Raw genomic sequence first — 18,073 nt, 5'->3', positions numbered from 1 at the left:
AGACTCTGCTAACCCAGAAATAGTGCTTCAGGTTAAGAACTTTGCTTCAGGATGAGAACAGAAATTGTGCTATGGCGGCAACGGGAGGCCCCATTAGCTAAAGTGGTACCTCAGGTTAAAAACAGTTTCAGGTTAAGAACGGACCTCCAGAATGAATTAAGTACTTAACCCGAGGTACCACTATACATGTAAATTGAGTTAAGTGGCTTGAAGATATCTTTCCTCTGTAGGGTCCTGGGGCATGTGGAAACAGGGAGGACCTGGATGAGGCAATTGGTGAGTGCACTAGATATCATTAAATGACTAGACACTTCTCTGAGACAGTAGATGAATTCACTGTCAAATGCAGAATTGTTCAGTTATTGTCCAGAATCTACAAAATGCAATTGCCATAGTAGCTTGGCAAGCATTATCAACCCCAACCCCCAACTATATCATGAAGATTGGCTGTGATTTCAAGCTGCACTTTCTGGGCACGTAGAACACCTTCCAAACTGTCTCCATTGTAGGATTGCTTTCCAAGAACAGGCAATTGTGGACTCATGTTAAAGTTCTGTCCCACTTTTTGAAGAAAAAGGCTCCCAAAAGGTCAACTACAACAACAACAACATTATTACTTGTACCCCACCCATCTGGCTGAATTTCCTCAGCCACGTGGTATTCAAGCAATACAATATAGCATATAAATTGATACCAGCCATCTCCTTAAAATATTGAATGAAAAATCTGCAAGGCAGAGAGATCTTCCCAAAAACCAGCCCTGACCCACAAATGCTGGAAGAGATCAGGAATAAACTCTTCAGAGGCGCCTTGTAGGGGTCGATAGGGCAGAACTTCAAAGACTGAAAGTTTGTAGGAGTGGTTGTCTCAGCAGACATAAAACTTGGGCAGGATAAGTCAGTTACTGTGCAAGAGATAGGTGAAGTATCATGTAAGAATTCTCAGACTTGATAGTGGAAGCAGAAGTATCCAGATTAAGAGTGTTTTGATAGTAGAATGGGATTTGTAATATGTTTAAATACCCAATCTTCCCCTCTGGGAATTCTGCTTGCTTTGTTGCTTTAACAAAGGGTTGCTTAATTGTTACTTTTCTTGGCACTCCTTGCAAGATTTTTATGCTTGGTTGTCTTTTTTCGTTATGTACTAATGGTTGTGGCATAGATTTTAAAGATAATTAGATTAAATGCAATTTATGTCAGTTTTTTTAGATCTTATCACAGAGGTAAAATGCATAATAGGTCTTCCAGGGCTTTTATTTTATTTTTGTCAGTTGGTTACAAACATTAGCCTATTTCCAATCCATATGAAGTTTTGCTCTAGCCAGCATTGAGTGGTGAAGAATCATAAGCAGGTTTACTTCCCCAATACAGAATTGTTTCTCATAGTACAGAAGTGGCATATGATTAAAGCTTTAATTATGAACCAAAACTGCAAATCACTTACTACAGCGGTACCTCAGGTTACAAACTTAATTCGTTCCTGGGGTCCGTTCTTAACCCGAAACCATTCTTAAACTGAGGTGTTTTTTCGCTAATGGGGCCTCCCGCTGCTGCCGCCACGTGATTTCCGTTCTCATCCTGGGGCAAAGTTTATAACCCAAGGTACTACTTCTGGGTTAGCAGAGTTTGTAACCCAAGGTGTTTGTAACCTGAGGTACCACTGTACAGGTTACAGACTCCGCTAACCCAGAAATATTACCTTGGGTTAAGAGCTTTGCTTCAGGATGAGAACAGAAATCGTGCTCCGGCGGCAGCAGAAGGCCCCATTAGCTAAAGTGGTGCTTCAGGTTAAGAACAGTTAAAGGTTAAGAACGGACCTCTGGAACTAATTAAGTACCTAACCCGAGGTACCGCTGTACTCTTAATGGGTTGGATACTTGTATCTAAGCATTTGGAACCTCTACCAATACACAGAGAGCTCTGACTTGGAGCTAAAGATGACAGAGGAGTAAGGTAAGAAAACCCAACTCTTGCTTCCAACCTTATAATCAGGCTATCTGTTTTCAATAAATATGAGGAAGACAAGCAAACATAATGCCTGGGGAGGTCTTATTATGGCCTGTTGGGGTTTATAAAATTTATTACTTCTGCTGCACTTAATACAAATTCCTGATTTTGGGGATTACAAACTGATACCATTACATCAATTCCCTTGCCCTAGTATTAGTTGCCTCAGTACTAACATCTTATCCCTGTCCTCAACCCCCCCCCCTTTAAAAAAAAAATAGCAGTGTAGGAGCTAGGAACATGGTGTGTTTGGCTTTGACAGAAATGCTTAGTTTGCCATGATGAAGGAATTAGTAGTTCTTTTATGTTTAAGAAAAGTCAAGGCCAAGGTTCTTGTTTCAGCATTCTACTTTTAATAGTGGTTGTTCAGATACTACTGGGAAGTCCAGGGACAGAGCATGAGTACAACAGAGTGCAAGGTTTATGGAGATTAAGCAACTGGCCGCATCCCCCATGAAAATTGATTATTTTCGAGAACAGGCCCCTAAGCATCAGTTGATTTCCAGCTGCTGCCAATCAGTAGACAATACTAAGCTAGGTGGACCATTGTTTTGACTTTGTATAAGGCATCTTCCTGTTTTTATCAGTCAGGTGTTTAATTCTGCTGATCTACTTTGTTAGTTACAATTTCTAATTCTGCTGATCTAATTCTAAGTTCTTCTGCTTATGAAGAAAAAGTTTTTTTTTATGAAAATAGAAAAACATATTCATGACTTGGGCATTGTAAACAGCAAATGAATGAATGGTAGGGCACAGATAAATAATGCAGTCATAGTGAAGTGAATACATCCAGTAGATCTACATTGTTGTGGAGTCTCATAATGTTCTCATTCCCAAGTATATATTGTACAAGCTTCATTTTAGCTGAAGGCATGAGAGGGGTTGAGATTCTTGTTTGACTGCTTTGTGTAAAGTGATTAATAATTATGGAGTGATTTTAAAAAATTGTTTAGAGCTGTAGTTCTCAACCTTTTCAGACCTGAGACCCACCTTTAGCCCAGACATGCATTTGGGGACCTTTTCTATATTAAATTTGTACTGTGGTAGCTCTAATTTTGCACCCACCTTAGGTCAGATGAATGTTACTGGATCCTGTTTCACCAGTAGGGCTGGTTGATATCTTGTTTTCAACATCGCAATATATCACCAGCTAAATTTCATGATATCTCCTGCCAACCTAACAGCTCGGAAGCACGCCAGTGCAAGTAGATATATAGGAACCACTGTGGCGGGAAGGTAAACAGCATTTCCGTGTGCTCTGGTTTCCATCACGGTGTCCCCTTGCACCAGAAGCGGCTTAGTCTAACCACATGACCCGGAAAGCTGTTTGTGGACAAACGCCAGCTCCCTCGGCCTGAAAGCGAGATGAGCGCTGCACCCCATAGTCGCCTTAGTTAAGTCGACTGGACTTAACTATCCAGGGGTCCTTTACCTTTTCACCTATATCATGATATATGCAGTGGTGGAGGGTCTTGTCACGCCTCCCTGAGGTGGCAGAGGGTCTAGCCATACCTCCCTGCATTGGCGGAGGGTGTGTCCTGCTTACCCGCAGCCATAGCGGGCTTTGCTGTGCCTTCCCGTGGCAGCAGAGGGTCCCGCTGTACCTCCTCGCAGAGGGTGCGCCGCACTTCCCTGCAGCAGCTGAGGGCCTTCACGAGGCTCCCTGGATGGTGGAGGGCCTTAAAATGTAAGGAAGTAGTAGATTTAATAAAAAATATTAAATAAACTTCTATATATTATATTTTCAACTAATTTATGAGTAGTTTAAGTGATTTACTAGTCAAGTTGCATCTGTTTCCTCACTCAGAGGTCTAAGTGGAATCTGCATGCATGTCTGAGTTCAACTAAACTTTCCTGGGAGTAAGCCCCATTGAATTCAGTAGGACTTGCTTGTGAGTAGACACACATTTGCTTTCACTGGTTACTGGAAAATACACTCCTCATCATTCTCACACAGTACCCAACCTCCCATTTCATCATAAGGCAGCCAGCTAAATCTTCTTCCCTCCGTTCCCCCCCCCCCGAAGGCACCCCCAAAAGCTCCCATCCCACCAATTCTCCCTTTTTATCAAAGGGAGGGAGAGAGGGAGGGCAAGCAAGCAAGCAAACAAAAAGATAGTCTCCTTTACATTCTAAAAAGCACCCCTCCTCCTTAAGAGGAAACCAACAACATAAACACCTCCAGAAAATAAAAATAAAAACTCTTCCTCTTTTTTTCACTGGTGAGGAAAGAAAGAAGTGCTTTCCAGTTCTTTGGTTACTTTGCCTCTTTGATTGTCTAGCTGTGGAATTGTTTGCAGGCTCTGCATGATTAGCTGAGCTGTAAGTGGAAAGATACTGGTGAAGCTGAAAGAGTTTGCTGGTTTGTGTGAGGGCTTATTGTCATTTTTTATTGGTTAGGAGGGTGAGGGAGAGAACAAAAAATGCTGGGGACAGTGCCTGCAAATTATCTGCAAAGTATGGTTCAGTTGAGCAACCCATGGGAAGCCTTAACTCTTCAGCTTTTGTTCAATGGTATATTGCCTTGTTGAAACACTTACAATGATGTTATTTCAATACAATTCAACATATTGTGATTTATTGCATAGCCCTGTTCACCAGCTGAAGATTACTGGTTCATAGTATCTGAATATATGGGAAGAATGGACCCTGGTTTCATTCAATCTAAATCTGAACCCTAAGAACTCTGGTGTTCTGTGGGGACAGGATGAAGAAAATGTTTGAAGCGTTCCTCTCTGAAATTTTTGTGGATGGTTAAAATTGTAGCTTTCAAAACAAAAATGAGATTTCATTATTATAGAGCACCTTTAATTTTAAAATTTTTTTGCATGGTGTAGTATGTTCTTAACGCCTGTAATGTCGTTCTGTAATAATGGAAGCTTAGCCCTCTTAATTAATCCTATTGTGATGATGCAGATCCTTTGCAGATCCTATGCTGATGTGAGACAACTCTGGCATGTCTTTAAAAAGTTGTAGAAAATTCATCCAGCCCACTCTTCTCGGTTGAGAAGGTGTCACTATGTCCAATATATAAAACAGCTTTCAATTCCAGTTGGTGTGGTTACTGGAAGTCTGTGAGTGCTTCAGTTTTAGATACACTGGGATAAGTACAAAACCAATTGAACCCTCTTAAGTTCATCAGGACCAACTGTTGGGTTGCTGCTGGACCTGAGGTGGGTTGCAAAAGTCGCACTGCTACCATGCAAATATGATTTTAAAAAATTAAAGGATTGCCCAAATTTAAGAAGACATGAAAGTCCACAATGGTTTCAGTTCTTTCAGTACAGGAATTTAATTTTAGAAAATTCACAGAATAGTACTTTGAAGAAACCCTTTGCCAACCTTTGAGTTGCTGCTAAATCAGTGAAGTGCTGATGGGTTAAGAAGCTGGCGTGTTATTAAATTTACCAGAGTTTGCTTTAAAACAAGATCTGTGGTTCGAATGTGGCACTAAGCTGGGATCACTGAAAAGTGAAACTCTTCCAAAAGTTGCAGTTCTTGTTGTATCAGGGATGTGAGTGGGTGGGAGTGTGCAAGGCTGATGCTTTGCTTGGGCTTGTTCATGCTCATCCATGTGATGTTAAACCATGGTTTAATGTGTACTGAATCTCTTGCCTAAGAGATGTATAGAATTCTACCACAAGGTGACAGATGAAAAAAGAAATCTGTAAGGCCTAGTATGTGTTGTAGCTTGTGTGAAGTCTTGGGAAGGCATCTTAATAATCTGCTCCTGTCTCCTTCAAGGTGTAAGAACTGGTGTTCACAACGTATAAAATATGACTTGTTTCTTGATCCATGAAAACAATGCAAGAAGATTGTGAGTCTTCTCTTTTTACTCTGTGCTAAGTTTTATTTGTTTCAATGTTTTACCAGAACCGAGCAAGTTTTCACAAATATTGAATGGAACTCCTGTTTCAAGCACAGCCAGCGTTGGGATGGATCCCTCCCATGCTTGTAGCATTCTCCAGCAGCTCAAAGCAATGTATGATGAAAGACAGCTGACAGATATTGTGGTGGAAGTAGATCATGGGAAAACTTTTTCTTGTCATCGGAATGTTCTTGCTGCAATCAGTCCTTACTTCAGGTACATTTTGAGAGCAATGCATTGTGTTAATGTTCCATGCATTACATTTTAGCTGTTGCATTCAATATTAATGTGCAGACATTCATTTAAGGTTTAGGAATAATGGCAGTAGAAGTTTGTGCATTACAAACTTCTGGATTGATTAATCATGTTTCCGTATCAATATGAAATGTGATTTATTCATTTTCACCAAACTTATTCTCCAGGCAAATGTTCTACTAACCAGTTGAATAAATGAGGTAGACTGTGGTATTATAAATATATGAAGTATTGCTAATTTGCAAGAGTGCTTTACAGCCTTGGACATTCAGCCTTGTATTATGCTCAGAGTGAGGCCGCTATTATTATTATTATTATTATTATTATTATTATTATTATTATTATTAATTGAATTTATATGCTGCCCTATATCTGGAGGTCTAGTTTTGCCACTAGGGAAATGTATAGTGATCACAACTTAAATGTTCAATCTGACAGGTATGGAATTGGCAAAAAAGAGGTGGTATTCAGTACTTGTGTTGGGTTATTTAGTGTTGACTATGTAATGAATACACTGAAAAGAAAAAGAAATAATTGACAGTTTTTGCTTAGAAGTAATGAGTTTCTCAGGCAATTATAATTGGTTGCTGGTGTAATGTGATTTCAGATAGGTTGCAACAGTGAATATAGCCTTATTATTTATTTATTTTGATTTTATATCTTGCCCTTCTTCCCAAAGGCGAAGAAATACACTATTTTAAAAAATACTGCACATGGTTGGAAGAATGGAACTATATTTGCTTGCATTCCAGCAAACTTTGCATGCCACTGTGTTATGCTGAAGAATGGGAAGACAGTTGCCTGGTTGACAGAAATCATGCCTAGGCTTTGTTTATGGTGCTAAGTTGTTAGGTCATAGCACATGAAAAAATAAGGCTTCTGACTGAACAGCAGCAAACAAAAACCAAGAAAAATATGCCAAGGGCTGCTTTCCACTAGGGAAAATAGGGTCTCCTCCTTTGTCCACCAAGCTGTTCTACCACTCTAAAAATCTGGAGAAGGTATATCCGTGTAAAAAAACAAAACAGACCTAAGATCTCTGGCCAGTTTCAGGTTCTGCACCAGTGCTACCACATTTCTCTCTATCCCTTCATGGGTTTGTCACTGAGCGAAACTGCCGACAAAAAAGGAATGCATTATTCCTGTCCAGTCTGAAATTGCTGACGAAAGAAAGGAGATGAAAATGAGGCAACTGAGTAAATGGGGACCATGTAAGTAAAATACAAACTTAGAGCTCTCCCACTGCACCCTAGTTCCTATTTGATATTTGCACCATTGGCTCTTTGTGGCTGGGAAAGTTTGTCTACCCTTAAGTTTACTATACCAATTTTGATTTGAGAGCTTCCCTTTCCCCCTTTCTTCTTTTTGATCCCTAATAAAGAGGTATGTAGCTGGAAGCCTCTTTTCTGTTTCTTCCCCCTTTTGCCCATTATGTTGAAACAGACTAAAGTACAGTGGTGCCCCGCAAGATGAATGCCTCGCAAGACTGAAAACTCGCTAGACGAAAGAGTTTTCCGTTTTGGAGGTGCTTCGCAAAACGAATTTCCTATGGGCTTGCTTCGCAAGACGAAAATGTCTTGCGAGTTCCTGCGGGGTCCCCCCCCTTTTTTCTAAGCCGCTTATCCGCTAAGCCGCTAAAAGCCGCTAAACCACTAATAGCGCTAATCCGCTAAGCCGTCAATGGGCTTGCTTCGCAAGATGAAAAAACCGCTAGACGAAGAGAATCGCGGAACGGATTCTTTTCGTCTTGCGAGGCACCACTGTAAACAGTTTCAAAATAAGATGACTTTAGGCAATTTCAACAAAGCTGAATTATTCCTGTTAGCTCCTCCTACAAGAATATTTGTTACACAGAAAATTAGTTCAGTCCATTTTTACCTCCTTACACTTCCTAGCTCAAGGAAGTTGTGGGTATCCTCAGTGGAAGAAAAATGGCAAAACTGGTTGCTTTCAAGCCCCGTGAGTATTTTATATTGCATCAAAACTAATCCAACTTGGAACAGTAGAAACTGCTTGTACATTTAAGAACTTTATTAACTTAATCGTTTAAATCAGGGGTGGGAGGCTCTTTTTCTGTAGGGTCATTCACTGTGCTGAACCTAGGCTTGGCAGTGTGGATGTGGCTGCTTGTCTATGATAGGCAGTTACTCTGGTCATGTATGTAGTTGTGGTCTGCTAATGCAGCTTCACAAAGTTGCATTGCTGCAATAGGCAACTATACCAGAACATTTAATTCATTACCACAGGAGTCAGACTATTTAGCATGAACTGCTGGGAACAGCAACGTAGGTGGTACATAATATATAGCTATTCACTGCAGTGGTTGCAAAAGAAACCTTGCTTGCCTTGTGTTGCAATCCCTGCCCTGAGCAATAGCATGCATATTTGTATACCATCAGTGGATGGTGGCTCAATAAAAGTCAGAAGTCTGTTCAGTTGTCTGAGTTAATTGTTTGAGCCAGCAATCTAAGATTAGAAATGTGACTGGTATTCTACAAAAACCAAACTCATTAGGTAATTGTTAATACAAAGATTAGCTTACTGTTGGCATGTTAACAGTAGTTCCTTATAAACAACTCTGCATATTTTTCTTTTGTAGATCAATGTTCACTAGTGGCCTTACTGAGAGTACCCAGAAAGAAATTCGGATTGTTGGTGTTGAAGCAGAGTCCATGCATTTAGTACTGAACTATGCATATACCTCCAGAGTAACACTGACAGAGGCCAATGTCCAAGCTTTGTTCACTGCAGCTAGTATCTTCCAGATCCCTTCTATCCAGGACCAGTGTGCTAAATACATGATCAGTCATTTGGATCCTCAGAACTCCATTGGAGTGTTTATCTTTGCTGATCATTATGGGCATCAGGAACTGAAAGTGAGCTCACAAGATTACATTCGTAAAAAGTTCCTGAGTGTCACCAAAGAACAAGAATTTCTCCAACTGAGGAAAGACCAACTCATAAGCATACTGGACAGCAATGATTTAAACGTCGACAAGGAAGAGCATGTCTATGAAAGCATTATAAGATGGTTTGAACATGAACCCAACAAAAGAGAAGTCCACTTGCCGGAAATTTTTGCCAAATGCATCCGCATGCCCCTGTTGGATGAAGCATTCGTAGAGAAAATTCCTCCCATGTTTGCACAGGCTATAGCCCAAAACTGTGTACAGAAAGGAGAAAGTAGTGCCAATGGCTATACCCAACGGCTTGGAATGACCGCTTCAGAAATGATCATCTGCTTTGATGCTGCCCACAAACACTCAGGAAAGAAGCAAACAGTGCCTTGTTTAGATTCCGTCACAGGGAGAGTGTTCAAACTATGCAAACCACCCAATGATTTGCGGGAAGTGGGGATTCTTGTGTCTCCCGACAATGACATTTACATTGCTGGAGGGTACAGACCAAGCAGCAGTGAGGTCTCCATAGACCACAGGGCAGAAAGTGACTTCTGGATGTATGATCATTCAGGCAATAGATGGATCCCTAAGACTCCACTGCTTCGTGCCAGAATAGGCTGCAAACTGGTTCATTGCTGTGGTAAATTGTATGCAATAGGTGGTCGGGTGTATGAAGGAGATGGGCGCAACTCCCTGAAATCTGTGGAGTGTTATGATGGCCGAGAGAACTGCTGGACAGCTGTCTGTCCAATGCCTGTAGCAATGGAGTTTCATAATGCTGTGGAATATAAAGACAATATCTATGTTTTACAGGGTAAGATGCTTTGTGTCCCTGTGGTATATGTGTGGGAGCATCTACAAGTGGAACGTTTCACAGAAAAGTTCTCATTCAGGCCTTTACTTCTGAATAACTTTATTGAGGGTTATAGCTTGTATAAAGGAAAGTTTCTACTTATGTCCACCTAAACTGTAGGCAAAGGGAAGATAATTACTCGGTGACCTATGTATTGCCTGCTTTTTTATCTTGGGTAATACTAGATAATACTAGTTTGTATCCATTGCTTAGCATTGGTTTGACACATACCGTCAGTAGTTATTACTTGATGGGGGAGAAAAATGGTATTGTGTGTAGTTGATGTTATAACATATTCCACTACTTAAGAGTCATGGTAGAATGTACTGGGATTGCTGTCCACAACACAAAGTGAATGATTTCAGGAAACACGAGCAGCATTATTGACTGGGCCATAGCTCAGGGGTTGAGTATATGGCTTGCATGTGGAAAGTCCTAGATTTAGTTCCTAACAATACTAGTGAAAAGGACTTTGGCTAGCAAGGCTGGCAAAGACCTGTCACTGTGTGAGGACCTGGGAAGTTACTGTCATTCAGAAAAGACTAGTCTGATTAGGTATAAGCACTGACGTGGGGTGGAACATTTGCCAAAATGGACAATTTGTCAGAATTCTCTAGTGCTTAATTTTTCCTTGGAAAATATTCCATTTCATAAGTTCATTAGTAACAGTGATCAGATGACAGTTGCAAATAAAATACAGTCATACCTCGGCTCCCGAACACCTTGGGAGTCGAACGTTCCGATCAAAAACCATAAGTGAGTGTTCCGGTTTTCGAATGTTATTTCGGAAGCTGAACATCCAATGGGGCTTCCTGCAGCCAATCGGAAGCTGCGCTTTGGAAGTTGAACGGACTTCCGGAACAGATTCTGTTCGACTTCCGAGGTACAACTGTATTATACAAGTGTGGGAGTACAAAGTTGTTGGCTTTCTTTGTTAAATGCAAGTAAAACACACTAAATTAGGTCACTCTTTAGGGCCTCAGAAAATTATCAGCGCGTATTATCTTGTGCAATTTAGCCTAATTTGCATTGAGATTTCCCCCCCACCCCAGAAACCTTGCATCACTGGGTATAAGGAAATTCTGGATCTTCTATGCAGCACTTGACTCTGAATATGATTCTGTGATTTCTGCTCCCACTCCTAAGTATTCTTCTTTCTAATCTGTGCCACATTTTTCTAAGTTCATATGCACATTCATAAATAAGGGGAGCTAGCAATAACTAGTTATGGATGAGAAGGAATAAACTAGTCATCCTCTTTGCTTGCCTACCTTCTATCCATCCATCCGATCCTTCTTATGCATATATACCCCAGTGCTGCCCCTACCAACAGAGCAACCTTCCTCAAGTCACCAAACCTTGGCTTAAATAGAATTGCTCTGTTTCAAATCACTAGGTAGGCTGCCTCTATAGAAATGGCTTTTAGAGTAGCCTTGTGATGGATATTGAAGCAAACCTAGTTAATCCCGGAAATCCCTGGATTTGGTAGGAGTGTTCTGGAGATTCATGGAGACCTATAATATAACAAGATGAGAGTGTGTGTGGAAATGGGATGGTGAAAATGGCTGAAATTAATAGTAGGATAACATGCATCTGACATTTTTATGGGATTTGATGCTCCTTTCTAAATGGATCCACACTTGGCATCAGCAGTCCCCCCCCCCCTTTCCTCCCTAACTTTATTGTGCTGCTTCAAAGAGAGACAATAGCAGAGCAGGCAAAAAAAGGTCAGGTAGATGTAACGTAGCTTCCTTTCTGTCTTGGAGGATTCATAGCACATAACATTTTAAGTCCTTATTACTGATAAAATCTGGTTCAGTCCCACCTCTTCTGTACTCTAACATTATGCAAAGTGTTTGTAGTGAGGTGGTTCCTGTAGTGAGGTGGAAAGGGTTGAAAAAGAAGCAGAATTCCTGGGAAATTGTGTTTTCCTATTACAATGGGGCTGCTGCCTGGGACTAGGCGAAAGACATTTAGACGAATACTTCTCATTCTTCCTTGACCTAAATAATAATAATAATAATAATAATAATAATAATAATAATAATAATAATAATTTATTTATACCCTGCCCATCTAGCTGGGTTTCCCCAGCCACTCTGGGCGGCTCCCAACAGATTAAAAACAGAATAAAACATCAAATATTAAAAGCTTCCCTAGACAGAGCTGCCTTCATACTTGGTCAGGGGTGGGACACCAGTGGCCCTCTGGATGTTGGTTTAGCACTCCCATCATTATCTGTTCATGGGCCATGATGAAAGTTAAGAGTGCAGACAACCTCCAGCTGAAGGTTTCCTCCAGCTGAAGGTTTTTTAAAACTGGTTTTTAATTTCAAATAATAAAACATATCCATACAAGGAAAACAGAGCTTAGCAGTTGTACAGAAAAGAATGAAATATACCAGCCGATGGTTGCAGTTTTAGACGTTCCGAGAAAGGCAGTAATATGAAAGTGTCTATATGAGGCTCCATGAGTAGATGGAGGGTGAAAACCAAGTTCAATTGTCTTAACAAAGTTAACAAAAGGCTACCATGTTGTGTGGAAGGTGTGAGTCTCAGATCAATATTCCTTTTGTGAAATGGTTAATTTATCCATATGCATGATTCCCCATACTTGTGAAATCGAGGCTTCAAAAAGATTTGCATTTAAAATAATTAGCTGCATTTAATAAATGGAGGATGAGGTCTTTATTGGTTATGTTCTTAATCTAGGGGGTAAAATTAAGAAAGCTAATTTTGGGTCTGGTTGCAGTGTTTGTTGCAACATCTGATTAATTGTTTGAAGAGCAAAAGGGAATAATTTTGGGGCAAAAACCACCACGTGTACTAGAGAGCAGGGTAAATTGCATTCTTGCCAGCAAAGGTTGATGTGTTAAGATTTTGTTGTCGTTTAGTTGTGTCTGACTCTTCGCGACCCCACAGACCAGAGCACGCCAGGCACTTCTGTCTTCCACTGCCTCCCGCAGTTTGGTCAAACTCATGTTGGTAGCTTCGAGAACACTATCCAACCATCTCGTCCTCTGTCATCCCCTTCTCCTTGTGCCTTCAATCTTTCCCAACATCAGGGTCCTTTCCAGGGAGTTTTCTCTTCTCATGAGGTGGCCAAAGTATTGGAGTCCATATAATCTGTCTGGGCACATGTACTAGTGATGTGCTTTTCTCGAGTTCTAATTGAGATGGAGCCAAATAGTAGCTTGATCCAAATTTGTTCCCAGAGTTTTTGCTCTAAGTCTCAAAAATCTCTTTCCCATTTTAGTCTTCATGAAGTAAGAAGAAGGGTGGTCAATTGTGTGAGGATTTTATATAGTTGGAAGTTGATTCCCCTTCCCAGAGGGTTGGTTGAGTTGAGTAGTTGCTCAAAACTACTTAAGCTGTGTAATGCTTGAATCCTTATATTTGGCTGATTTAGAAAATTTATAATGTGTATCTCCAACCAGCCACCTGGTATATCTCCCAATATAAAATTTATTTCTGGAGCTATAAAGGGCTTTTGATAAATGTAGAAGATTCTGAGTTTATATAATCCCACTGTTTCCCACTTTTCAAATGAGCCTGATTTGGCTGCTGTGCACAAGGAAGAATGTTGAGTTCTTGGGACTGAAGGAAATCAAAAGGTAAATGTTTCAGTCTCCCATATGGTCAAATCTGATTTTAGAAATGGGTTAATAATGTCTTTTGATGTCTTCTTGTTCATTTTCTGATAAGGGAGTGAATGCATAAAGTATTGACGTATCATCCTCCTTTTTTAACCATGGGGCCTGGTCTGAGCCTTGTAAAATCAAAAGAATATTGTGTCAGTAAGGGAGCAAAGTCCTTACCTTTTTAGGTTAGGTATTGCTATACCTCCTCCTTTCTTGACTATAAAGGGTTTTATGAGGTCGTTGAGGTCTCTGGTTTGCATGAATAAAATTTAGTATTTTTTGGCTAATTAATTAATGTGAGAAATAAATTGCTAAGCTCTGAATAAAGAAAGATTGTGCAGTAAGAGCATCATTTTTGCTAAAGAAACTCTACCCGGCTACGAGAATGTAAACTTAGACGATTTTTTGAGCATTATTAATTCTTTTATCAAGGCAGTAAAGTACAATTTTTCTAGTTTTGATAGATTAGGTATATTCACTTCTAGGTATTTAAAGTAGATATTACAGAAATGCAGGCCAGTTGTTTGTGCCAGTGCATTTGTAGGTTTGGTGGGGTGTACATATACATAAACGCAGATTTGGTGAAGTTAACAGTGAATCCAGATATCTTGCCATATATAGCAAGTTGGTGCATAACAGACAGTAAAGAGGCTTCATAATCAGAAAGAAATAATACTTTGGCATTTTTTTCCTATACTGAGCAAATTTCACTTCAAACTCCCCCTCCCTACTGCAAAAAAGGGAGTCAAGAGAGTTTATATCAGAGGATGAGCATTGCTAGGGTCCTGAAACTGTTTTTAAACTTAAACCATTTAAAAACTTGATGTGAACTATTTTGAAGAAAGGAACTGTTTATAGGCGGGTGCTGCATTTAAATGTCCTTCCTGTTCAAAATTCTAAATATTTTATTGCTGCAGCTCTGCCTGAGAACATGTCAAGTAATGGTTTAGACTCTAGAGGGCCTCTGAGCCTAAGAAAGGTGTCCTTCCTGCTGAATATTCACACTTATACAAAAAAAGTGCAGAAAATAAAGCCTCTAATCAGACTCTTGAAAACCTACAAGTGAAATAATACTAATCAGTCTCTTTTCTCTACCTGTGCTCTACTTAAATGGCACACAACTTATCCCCATTAGTAGCTGGCTTTGCCAGTGGGGGAACCTCAGGTTACCAGGAGTCAAGAAATTAAATGAGATAAAGGGCTCACTTCAATAGGGAAACATTCAAAGGACGTCTACCAATGGTAGGAAACACTTGGAAATGTGGTTTGCAAAACAAATTGGAAAGTTTCTGACAAAGAAAGTACAGCTAGATCAGGCACAGGCAAACTCCGGCCCTCCAGATGTTTGGGACTACAATTCCCATCATCCGTGACCACTGATGGGAATTGTAGTCCCAAACATCTGGAGGGCCAGAGTTTGCCTATGTCTGAACTAGATAATCTACATGTGTACTGAAAGCTAATTTGCCTGATTTTGATATAAAGAGGTTAGACCTTGCTGGAGAGGTGCTCCAAAATAGAGACTCTGGGTCAGCACCTGTTAACCTGGAGTATTTTGAACTTTCCCAGGCAAGTGGGAAAGTAGCTATTATCAGTCTCTGTTAAATCTGCAGTAAAACAGTACAAAGAGACTTATTTCAACACTGACATTCAAAAGTAGATGTAGAACAGAATAAAAAGTAAAAAGGTTGATGGAGTGCAAAAGGTTGATGTAAATGTCTTTAGAAACCATGGTTTATCTTGTCAATGTATTAGCTTTACCCAAACTGTTATTGTACTGGTATTATTGATTGAAATTGTTTTAAACTGTTTTCAATACTGTACTCGTTGCGATCTGTCCTGGGACTTTAAGGTAAAAGGCATGATTAAGATGATCATAGAATCATAGAACTGTAGAGTTGGAAGGGACCACGAGGGTCATCTAGTCCAACCCCCTGTAATGCAGGAATCTTTTGCCCAACGTGGGGCTTTAACCCATGACCCTGAGATTAAGAGTCTTATGATCTACCGACTAAGATATCCCAAATGATGATGATGATGGTGGTGATGATATTCCTGTGAGTTTCAGCAAAATGTATGCTGTTCCAGGAGTCACATGTCTGAAAGTGAATTAATGTGGGAAATCATAACTGTTTTCTACCTTATTAAGTTCTGCATGGTGAAGTATGGCAGTGCACACCACTCAGATAAGTTTGCTATGTACAGCACTCTCTAGTGGACAAAGCTGATAACTGGTTTTAATGAACAGCAGTGTTCATGGAATTCAGTGGTATTTAGGTAGCCCGTTTAAGATTGCCACCTAAGTTAATGCAACTCACCAATAAAAATTGGGATAAATGAGTTTTCACCAGCATGTTTAATATATAAGGAAAGCATAACAATTACTATTTTAGTTTAAATTTAACTATTTAAATTCAGTTTCATCCAACTTCCTAGATAGTCAGAAAAGCCTATCTAGGAAATTGGATGGGCTTTTTTTTATCACGGTATGAAGCAGTACTGTGGAACCTGTAGCCCTCCAAATGTGGTTAGATTCCAAACTCTCAACAGCCCTTGGCTGGGGATAGTTGGGCATGTTGAAGGTTGTGGCCCTCTGTTGTTGGGTTGCATTAGGTATATATTTGGATATCTAACATAAAAGCAGCATTTCTTGCAGAGTAACCATACACAAGTCCTAGAATAATTGTATTTTAAAAATGCATTAAAAGTTTGAGACTCTTAAGCTCGGGTAACATTGTGATGAGATGTCCTTTGGAAAGCCAGAAAGGGAAATCTCTTATTCTGGACTTTGCCCACTGTCATCTTAGAGCAAACTGAATGTTCTTATGCTTTGGTCTCTCTTCCTTTCTCCCCCTAGGAGAATTTTTTCTCTGCTATGATCCTCGAAAAGATTACTGGGGTTTCCTAACTCCTATGACTGTGCCTAGGATCCAGGGTTTGGCAGCTGTCTACAACAACTCCATCTACTATATTGCTGGAACCTGTGGAAACCATCAGCGTATGTTTACCGTAGAGGCCTATGACATTGAGTTGAACAAGTGGACTCGAAAGAGGGATTTCCCATGTGACCAGTCCATCAATCCATACATTAAACTCGTCGTCCTCAAAAATAAACTTCATTTGTTTGTCCGAGCTACTCAAGTCACTGTTGAAGAACACGTCTTCAGAACCAGCAGGAAGAATTCTCTTTATCAGTACGATGAAGTTACTGACCAGTGGCAGAAGGTGTATGAAACCCCAGATAAGCTTTGGGATCTTGGACGTCATTTTGAATGTGCTGTTGCTAAATTGTATCCACAGTGTCTTCAGAAAGTTATTTGACTTCTTCTGTCCCCAACCCCCTCCTCCTTTCATTGGTAAAAGGCCTTAGTACTTTGGTATTTAATGGTAGCAGAAAAATCTGTTTTTAAAGAAAAAAACCAATTCAATTCTGTCAGTATTTAATGTGAGCTGAAATGGTTGGTGGTTTGTTTTTTTTGGTTTTTTACATGGGGATGGGTGCTCTTTAAAGGTTGCAGTGGGGAGAAGGGAATTAGTAGTTTAGTTTCCTAATGGATGTTTTCCTGCGGTGAAAGGTGTGGGTTACGAAGTGCAATTATCAGCATTTTCTTTGCTAGAGTCATTTGATCATGTTGTTTCAGAGTGACAGTTTGACTAAAAGCAAGAGTAGGTGGATTGGGGTAATGCAGAGAGCAAAAATCTAACATGAATAGCTGAAGTGAAGAGAGCAAGTTTGAAGTGACTTATTTAAAATACGGGTAAAATCTGAGGCAATATCACTAGTTTGCTGTTTTAGATTCAGTGACACTAAATAGACAAGTTCCTGGTCCTTTTACCTCTTCCATATGTATAAAGGTACTGAAATATTTATGTTTATAAATTATGGTAGCTACTGCAGAAATATCAAAATTTGCAGCAGAACATGAGCTACCACCTTGAAAAACGCCTCCATTAGGTGGCTGCATCACTCCTTTTCTGTGAGTTTTAGTGTGTGTGATTGTCTACTCTTGAACTTCCAGTGGCATCAGAAGAACCATTTTCTGCCAATTAAATATATAGCTTCAAAAGCAGTTGAACACATTGGTCACTCCATAAAGGGCTTAAACCCAATGGTGCTAGCACATTTTTAATACTTGTTAAGTTTGAAATGGGTCAAATGGGACTGCTAATTTACAGCACTCCATTAGTATTAATGTCTCTAATCTTAAGCATGTATCTTAGTGCTTTGTATATGAGCCTCTATTTTATTTTGACTTTTTCTTGTGAAATTTGTTCTTGCATAGAATAAGGATAGGCAAAGTATTAATGTCTGTTAGTTTGGGGAGAGTTGTTCCAGCTTTTAGAAGGTTAAGCGCTGAATGCACTTTTTTGTCCACCCTCCAATAAGACTTAACAGTGTAGTTTGTGACCTCTCTTGTCATCCATAGTAAGTTGAGTTAGGCCGCACTTATTTTCCCACTTATCTGGGAGGTAAACTCCATTTAACATGGAATAACTTAATTCCACATAAACATGCATAAGATTGTATTGTGTGAGAGCTGGCTGTTGGGA

At 39.9% G+C, this 18,073-nt stretch overlaps 1 protein-coding gene across 3 annotated transcripts in view; it reads left to right on the top strand.

Moving 5' to 3' along the window:
• KBTBD8 (kelch repeat and BTB domain containing 8) overlaps window positions 1–18,073 on the top strand; it is a 19,177-nt gene extending 1,104 nt beyond the window's left edge. For 2 of the 3 annotated variants that reach the window (XM_081852960.1, XM_081852961.1), the window contains exons 2-4: window positions 5,880–6,090; window positions 8,729–9,843; window positions 16,380–18,073. In XM_081852960.1, coding sequence (XP_081709086.1) covers window positions 5,942–6,090; window positions 8,729–9,843; window positions 16,380–16,843 — 1,728 coding nt within the window. In that variant the 5' untranslated portion in view covers window positions 5,880–5,941 and the 3' untranslated portion in view covers window positions 16,844–18,073. Of the gene's footprint in view, window positions 1–230; window positions 277–5,879; window positions 6,091–8,728; window positions 9,844–16,379 lie in introns of all 3 variants that reach the window. The other variant, XM_081852959.1, reaches the window with a different exon arrangement.

This window comes from Podarcis erhardii (assembly GCF_964252035.2).
Source record: "Podarcis erhardii genome assembly, chromosome: 2".
Classification (NCBI taxonomy): domain Eukaryota; kingdom Metazoa; phylum Chordata; class Lepidosauria; order Squamata; family Lacertidae; genus Podarcis; species Podarcis erhardii.
Note: the sequence above shows the minus strand (reverse complement) of the source record. Positions and strands in the feature narration are given on the sequence as shown.